We start from the raw sequence: 8,844 nt of genomic DNA on the forward strand, positions 1-8,844 counted from the left end.
CATTTCTTTATTTGTCTTGCCTTTTTTACTCATAGCCTGAGGGGCCAGGCAGGTCTCGGAAAAAGCCCCGCTTCCCTTCCCCAAAGGGTCTCTTGCCAGCGTGAGGCCTCCTCCTCCTCCTCCGCCACGGGATGGATGGCCTTCGCTCCCCCTAACAATGTCCTTTTCCTCCAAACTTTTCTAGGAAAAGGGGGTGGCCCCCTCAGCAATCAGCACCGCTTCTCTTTCTCTTTTTCTTTTTATAAAGCAAGACGCCCCAGGCAAAGCAGAGAGCGTCCCCAGAGTTCGTTTGTTTATGTATCAGTGTTCCTCGACTTACGACCACAGATGAACCCAAAATTTCCATTGCAAACGAGACAGTTTTTAAGTGAGGTTTCCAACCTTTCTTGACACTGTTGAAAAGTGAATCACTTTTCTTCTAGCCCAATCCCCCCACCGCTCACGTGAAAATTTCGTGACATGGTTGTTACATTAATCTGGCATTAGGGTAGGATAGGATAGGATAGGATAGGATAGGATCATGGGATAGAATAGAATTATGGATTAGAATAGAATAAGTAGAGTAGGGTAGGAGAGGAGAGGAGAGGGTAGAATAGAATAGAATAGAATAGAATAGAATAGAATAGAATAGAATAGAATAGAATAGAATAGAATAGAAATACAGAACAAAACAGACCAGAATAGTAGAATAGAAATACAGAACAGAATAGAATAGAAATAAAGAATAGAATAGAAATATAGAATAACAGAATAGAACAGAATAGAATTACAGAATAGAATAGAATAGAATACAATAGAACTACAGAACAGAATAGAATAGAACTACAGAACAGAACAATAAAATAGAACTACAGAACAGAATGGAATTACAGAAGAGAAGAGAAGAGAAGAGAACAGAACAGAAGAGAAGAGAACAGAAGAGAAGAGAATTATGGGATAGAATAGAATAGAATGGAATGGAATAGAAGAGAAGAGAAGAGAAGAGAAGAGAAGAGAAGAGAAGAGAAGAGAAGAGAAGAGTTGAAAGGGACCTTGGAGGTCTTCTAGTCCAACCCCCTGCTCAGGCAGGAAACCCTCCCCCATTCCCTCTTGAGTTTGCCTATCAGAAGGCCGGGAAAGGAGATCACATGATCCCAACCGTCATAAATACAAACCAGTTGCCAAATGTCTGAATTTTGGTCACGTGGCCCTGGGGGGGTGCTGCAATGGTCGTAAGTGTGAAAAACGGTCATAAGTCAGTTTTTCCAGTGCCATTGTAATTTGGAACGGTCACTAAATGAACGGCTGCCTTACCTTCTTAGGCTTCCCATCTCACTACTCAAAGCCATCTAAAACACAAAGATAAAAACACGAAAAGGGTCAGGAATTAGATAAAAGGAGGAAGCCAGTCCACAAATGGCTTTGAGCCCCACCCCCCCCACCCCCCCATAAAGCAAGAGACTTCTAAACTAAGCCGAGGTCAGCTAATTAAAGTCAGAAGTAGCTAAACTGTGAGAAACAAGAAGAGAAACAACGGAGAAGGTGCTCTGGAGTCTGTATCCAAGAGCTGGAAAATAGGGAAGGGATTCACCGCATTGTGATAATCTTGCGCGGATCGGTAGGTGGACCTCATGGTCCATGGGAGGTGCCATAACCACCCTTGACCACTCCAGAGGCTTCGATCCTGCTGGCTTCCATTGAATCCTTGTTGGCTAGATGATGGAGAATCTGCAAGGAATCCAACCCTCTTATCACTGGGAACATGGTGGACATTTCCACCCTGTAGAACCTCGGGAGGAATTTGGAAAAGGCTGCCCCTGGATCTTCTCAACCATTCCTTCTCCCTCTCTTGGTCTCTCCTTCCCTTCTTGACCCAGGAATTTTCACTGCTGGGTGGAATGTTGGATGGCCCGTCCAGACCTTCCGAGCGGCTACGACGGCTGGCAGGCCTTGGACCCAACGCCACAGGAAAAAAGTGAAGGTAAGTGATGGAGACATTGCCAGCGGTGGAAGGAAGGCCCTCGGATGGAGCAGGCTGTCAGCTGCCAAATCCACACTTGTAAGGCCACACTTGGAATCCTGCATCCAGTTTTGGTCACCAGGATGTCAAAAAGATGTTGAGACTCTGGAAAGAGTGCAGAGAAGAGCAACAAAGGTGATTAGGGGACTGGAGGCTAAAACATATAAGGAACGGTTGCAGGAATTGGGGATGTCTAGTTGAATGGAGAGAAGGATGAGGGGGGAAAGAATAGCAGTCTTCAAATATCTCAGGAACTGCCCCAAAGAAGAGGGAGTCAAGCTCTTTTCCAAAGCCCCTGAAGGCAGGACAAGAAGCAACGGTTGGAAACACATCAAGAATTTGGAGCAGCAGGTCACAGACAGGATATTTTAGGGAAGTGCCTTGTCTGCTTAATGTCATATTTATTTACTAACTTAAACATGAGCCAGCCATGTGCAGCAGCTGCCAAAAAAGCCAACACAGTTCTAGGCTGCATTAACAGAGGGATAGAATCAAGATCACATGAAGTGTTAATACCACTTTACAATGCCTTGGTAAGGCCACACTTGGAATCCTGCATCCAGTTTTGGTCACTATAATGTAAAAAAAGATGTTGAGACTCTGGAAAGAGTACAGAGAAGAGCAACAAAGATGATCAGGGGACTGGGGCTTTAAACATATGAAGAAGGTTGCAGGAATTGGGTGTGTCTAGTTGAATGAAAAGAAGGACTAGGGGTGACATGATAGCAGTGTTTTAATATTTGAGGGGCTGCTACAAAGAAGAGGGAGGGGTGTCAACCTATTCTCCAAAGCGCCTGAAGGCAGGACAAGAAGCAACAGATGGAAACTAACCAAGGAGAGAAGCAACCTAGAACTAAGGAGAAACTTCCTGACAGTGAGAACAATTAACCAGTGGAACAACCTGCCTCCAGAAGGTGTAGGTGCTCCATCACTGGAAGTTTTTAAGAAGAGACTAGGCAGCCATTTGTCTGGGATGGTATAGGGCAAGGGTAGGCAACCTTGGCTCTTTTATGACTCGTGGACTTCAACTCCCAGAATTCCTGAGCCAGCATGGGGGAACTATGCCCCCCTCATGACTCGTGGACTTCAACTCCCAGAATTCCTCAGCCAGCATGGGGGAACTACAGCCCCCTCATGACTGGTGGACTTCAACTCCCAGAATTCCTCAGCCAGCCTGGCTCAGCTTGGAAACCTCTCCCTTTCCCCTCAGCACGGCTGGCTCAGGAATTCTGGGAGTTGAAGTCCACCAGTCATAAAAGAGCCAAGGTTGCCCACCCCCGGTATAGGGTTTCTTGCTCCATAAAGGGGTTGGGTTAGAAGACCTCCAAGGTCCCTTCCTGCTGTTTTATTCTATGTTCTGTGTGCTCCCTCTGCAGGAGTCTACTGCTGCGGGCCAACTCCGGTGAAAGCCGTCAGGGAAGGAGACCTTGACCTGAAGTACGACGTGAAGTTTGTCTTTGCCGAGGTCAACGCCGAGGTGGCCTTCCTGATGCTCCAGAGCGACCTGTCCCGCAAGAAGACCATGCACCCCACCATCGTGGGCAAGAAGATCAGCACCAAGAGTGTGGGGAGGGACACCAAAGAGGACATCACACACACCTATAAGCATCGTGAAGGTACTTCGCAGCAACTTGAGGGGCCGTGGGAAAATTGGGCGGAAAGACAGGCAGTCCCGGGCTTACGACCGTCGCTGAGCCTGGAATTGCAGTCATCACTCAGGCCAATCCTTAAGTGGCTCCCCGCATGGAGATGACCAAACCTATGACCTTTTTGAAGTGGTCCTTAAGTGAATGCAGGTAGAACAATTAACCAGTGGAACAACCTGCCTCCAGAAGCTGTGAATGCTCCAACACTGGAAGTTTTTAAGAAGAGACTGGACAGCCATTTGTGACTGAAATAGTATAGGGTTTCCTGCCTGAACAGGGGGTTGGACTAAATGACCTCCAAGGTCCCTTCCAACTTTATTATTATTATTATTATTATTATTATTATTATTATTATTATTATTATTATTATTACTACTACTACTACTACTACTACTACTACTACTACTTCTACTACTACTACTATTACTATTACTATTATTGATGATCATCGCACAGTCAGCCAGATGTTCAGACTGGATTTGGCATTTTTGTCTGCCTGTCGAGTCCTTATCCAGGCAGATGTGGATATTTGATGGTATTACAGATCTCGTCGCAGGATGGAAGCAGTCCCTAGTAATGCTGCCTTTTGCAATTGACTAATAGCAAATTTGTCAATGCCGATGATGGTGTCCAAGTGGTGCTCCAGATGTTTTGGGATTGCACCCAAGGCACCTATTACTATTGGTGCCACCCTTGCTTGCCTTTGCCACAGTCTTTCTATTTCTACTTGTAGGTCTTTGCATTTTGTTATCTTCTCCAGTTCTTTCTCGTCTATTCTGCCGTCTCCAGGCACTGCCACGTCCACTACCCAGACTTTTTTGTCTTTCTTATCGACAATTGTTAAGTCCGGGGTGTTATGTTGCAGGTGCTTGTCTGTTTGAATTCTGAAGTCCCAGAGCAGTTTAACTTTATCATTTTCTATGACTTTCTCTATTTTATGATCCCAGCAATTCTTGCTTACAGGCAAATGATATTTCATGCAGATCTTCCAATGCACCATTGTTGCTACTTTGTCATGCCGCTGCTTGTAGTCAGTCTGTGCGATCTTCTTGCAGCAGCTGACCAGGTGGTCCACTGTTTCTTCAGCTTCTTTGCATAGGCGGCACTTACTGTCTGTTGCTGTCTTCTCAATTTTGACTTTATATGCATTTGTCCTTAAGGCTGGGTCTTGTGCAGCCAGAATTAGTCCCTCGGTCTCTTTCTTCAACTTTCCTGCTCTTAGCCATTGCCAGATCTTGCTTTTATCTGCTTTCCCAGCTATTATTTTAATGTAGTATAATAATAATAATAATAATAATAATAATAATAATAATAATAATAATAATAATAATAATAATAATAATAATAATAATAATAATAAAGTTGGAAGGGACCTTCGAGGTCATCTAGTCCAACCCCCTGCTCAGGCAGGAACCCTACACCATTTCAGACAAAGGGCTGTCCAGTCTCTTCTTAAAAACTTCCAGTGTTGGAGCCTTCACCGCTTCTGGAGGCAGGTAGTTCCACTGGTTAATTGTTCTCACTGTCAGGAAGTTTCTCCTTAGTTCCAGGTTGCTTCTCTCCTTGATTAGTTTCCATCCGTCGCTTCTTGTCCTGCCTTCAGGTGCTTTGGAGAATAGCTTGACTCCCTCTTCTTTGGGGCAGCCCCTGAGATACTGGAAGACTGCTATCATGTCCCCCCTCATCCTTCTCTTCTAGACATCCCCAATTCCAGCAACCGTTCCTTATGCCTCTATTCTGTTCTTCATTTGGTCTTTATTATTATTGTCATTATTATTGTTGTTGTTGTTGTTGTTGTTATTATTATTGTTGTTGTTGTTGTTGTTGTTGTTGTTGTGTCCGGAGTTTCTTCAGAAATAAGTGGGGTTTTGCAGCATTCCTCCTATGCGGGTGGAGGGAGAGGAGCTGCCCTCTGGGTACCCCCCAAAAAGGACATTTGTCAGCGTTCTCTGCCCCTGTTTTTCCTGCAGACTCGGAGGAGGAGAGAGCCAGCTTCGACAAGGCGAAACACGAGAAGACCCAGACCCCGCAGGAGGAAGGCTTGGCCCTCAAGATCAAGGCTTCCGAGGGGATGAACAACGGGTGTGACTTCGATGTCTTTGTGGTCGTCAACAACAACACGCCCGAGGAACGCCACTGCCGGCTGAGGATTTCGGCCGCCACCACCAGCTACAACGGGGAGCTGGGCCCCGAGTGCGGGTGCAAGGACCTGCTGAACGTCAACCTGGAGCCCCACGGAGGTAGTGCCCGAAGAATAATTGGGGGTTCCAAATTACGAGCTAGGGCTGTGCAAGGATGCGTCGAAATGAAACCCAGACAGCTGGGAGGAAGGAAGAATTATTTATTCCCAAAAGCAAAGAGATTTGCCGGGGTTAGGGTTAGGGTTAGGGTTAGGGAGCCAGAGAGGTTGCTTTATAGGGGGGCTTGTCTTTGGTGTGGGTCTTGAGGGGTGTGGAAGTGTGTACGTGCTGGTTCTAGGATGACACTTGGGGGGTGTGGGGGTGTGTACGTGTTGGCCCAGAGAACAGGTCAATTAGGGGGTTGGTCCCTTCCAACTTTATTATTATTATTATAACCCCCTGCTCAAGCAGGAGACCCTATACCAGTGTTTCTCAACCTTGACAATTTTAAGGCATGCGGACTTCAACTCCCAGAATTCCACAGCCAGCAATGCTGGCTGTGGAATTCTGGGAGTTGAAGTCCACATGCCTTAAAATTGTCAAGGTTGAGAAACACTGCCCTATACCATTTCAGACAAATGGCTGCCNAGAGAGAGAGAGAGAGAGAGAGAGAGAGAGAGAGAGAGAGAGAGAGAGAGAGAGAGAGAGAGAATGTCTGTATTGCAGGAATTTATGCTGGGCTCCTGGGGAGGAACATGCAATGCACACCTTGTTTTATTAATCAGAAAAGAGCTGGAAGGGACCTTGCAAGGTCTTCTAGTCCAGCACCCTGCTCAAGCAGGAGATTCTCTACCATTTCAGACAATGGCCCAGGGTCTCCTGCTTGATGCCGTTTTGATGCTCAAGATGTTCCTTCCTCTGGATGAAGCTGGAGTTTGAAGCACAAATTCTGCAGAAACATTGTGGAATCAAAAGCTGGAGGAACCAGGAGGGAGGCTCTGTGCGAGGCTGTTCCTTTGCGCTCTCTCTTTCTTTCTTTCTCTCTCTCTCTCTCTCTCTCTCTCTCTCTCTCTCTCTCTCTCTCTTTCTCTCCAGGAAAAATGACGTGTTTTTTTCCATAGCTGGGAAGGGCTCTGCAGGCCCCCAAGGAGAGCTCAGATCTTCCAGCCCGGAGCTATTTTTGGATTTAGGTAGAACTCCGGCCTCAGATTGACCTCCACGAGTTAAATGGGTTGCATCTAAAACTCCTCTGCAGCAGATTTAATTGATAAAACATGTTAAGGAGGCGGGAGACGCACGGCTGGGTTCCTGAATTAAGAAACCCAACGGAGCTTTTTTCTGATTGAAATCCGTGGGTTTTGCCAGCGACTCCTCGACCTCCGTCCTTTCTGCGTTTTTCATGACCCCGGCCTTCTCTCCTCATTCTCTTGGCTTCAGAGAGAGAAGCAACCTGGAATTAAGGAGAAACTTCCTGACAGTGAGGACAATCAACCAGTGGAACAGCTGGACACCAGAAGTCATGGGCGCTTCATCACTGGAGGTTTTTAAGAAGAGACCAGACAGGCATTTGTCCGAAATGGTATAGGTTCTCCTGCTTGAGCAGGGGGCTGGACTAGAAGACCTCCAAGGTCCCTTCCAGATTCTATTCTATTCTATTCTATTCTTATTTCTAATTCTATTCTATTCTTATTTCTAATTCTATTCTATTCTTATTTCTAATTCTATTCTATTCTTATTTCTAATTCATTCTATTCTAATTTCTAATTCATTTTATTTTAATTTCTAATTCTTATTTCTAATTCTATTCTATTCTTATTTCTAATTCTATTCTATTAATAATCATAATAAAGTTGGAAGGGACCTTGGAGGTCATCTAGTCCAACCCCCTGCTCAGGCAGGAAACCCTATACCATTTCAGACAAATGGCTGTCCAGTCTCTTCTTAAAAACTTCCAGTGTTGGAGCATTCACAGCTTCTGGTGGCAGGTTGTTCCACTGGTTAATTGTCCTCACTGTCAGGAAATTTCTCCTTAGTTCCAGGTTGCTTCTCTCCTGGATGAGTTTCCATCCGTTGCTTCTTCTCCTGCCTTCAGGAGCTTTGGAGAACAGCTTGACTCCCTCTTCTTTGGGGCAGCCCCTGAGATATTCTATTCTTATTTCTAATTCTATTCTGTTCTATTCTAATTTCTAATTCTCTTCTAATGCTATTCTTATTTCTAATTCTCTTCTCTTCTCTTCTCTTCTATTCCATTCCATTCTATTCTATTGCACCCAGAGTTCGTTTGGAATCCGGCAGTGTCTAAACTGAATAAATTTAATTAAATGGCCATGGTGGAAAAATATAAGATGATGGCCAGAACGTGACAATTGAAATTCCACCGTTCACATAGGTCACATTATTTTTTATAGGTTGTCCTTGACTTACGACCACAACGGAGCCCAAAATTTCAGTTGCTAAGCTAGACATTTGTTAAATGAGTTTTGCCTCATTTTACGACCTTTCTTGCCACAGTTGGTCCACAGTTCTTAACGTTGCCAAAGTTGGACACTTCTGGTCTAAATGAAGCAAAGAGCCCATTAATGCATCGTAGCACAGACTCCACAAATATCCAACGCATCACAACATAAAAGGAAAGAGAACATTATCTCTGTGAAAGTCCAATGACACACAACATTCCCAGACTCAAAAGAGACCTGGATTTTGACCATGCTCCCTCCGTGTTTTCCCCTGCAGAAAAGACGGTCCCCCTGCGGATCCCCTACGAGAAGTACGGCGGCTGCCTCACCCCGGACAACATGATCAAAGTCACGGCTGTGCTGCAGCAGTACGAGAACCAGAAGATCCTCCTCGGGGTGCGGGACTTCCACGTCAAGAACCCCGACATCAAAATCCGGGTGAGGCGATTTGGGGGGGAGGGGCAAGGAGGGTCCCTTGGACAAGGAGAAGGAAAGGGGGCCGAGGGGGTGAGGGCACCTGGTGGGGCGGCTGGAATAACCTTTGGGGTGGGTCAGAGCTCTTGGCCATATCTCTCTCTCTCTCTCTCTCTCTCTCTCTCTCTCTCTCTCTCTCTCTCTCTCTC

General features: G+C 45.7%; 1 protein-coding gene across 1 annotated transcript in view; it reads left to right on the forward strand.

Annotated features, from left to right (window-relative positions):
- The window catches only part of TGM2 (transglutaminase 2), a gene marked incomplete at its 5' end in the record, with an annotated part of 20,066 nt that overhangs the window by 7,085 nt on the left and 4,137 nt on the right, over positions 1–8,844 (forward strand). Inside the window, 4 exons of the mRNA XM_015829112.1 lie at positions 1,857–1,960; positions 3,376–3,615; positions 5,616–5,885; positions 8,499–8,664. Coding sequence (XP_015684598.1) covers positions 1,857–1,960; positions 3,376–3,615; positions 5,616–5,885; positions 8,499–8,664 — 780 coding nt within the window. The remainder of the gene's footprint in view (positions 1–1,856; positions 1,961–3,375; positions 3,616–5,615; positions 5,886–8,498; positions 8,665–8,844) is intronic.

Source organism: Protobothrops mucrosquamatus, unplaced genomic scaffold (genome assembly GCF_001527695.2).
Source record: "Protobothrops mucrosquamatus isolate PMUCROS unplaced genomic scaffold, P.Mucros_1.0 scaffold5448, whole genome shotgun sequence".
NCBI classification, from domain to species: domain Eukaryota; kingdom Metazoa; phylum Chordata; class Lepidosauria; order Squamata; family Viperidae; genus Protobothrops; species Protobothrops mucrosquamatus.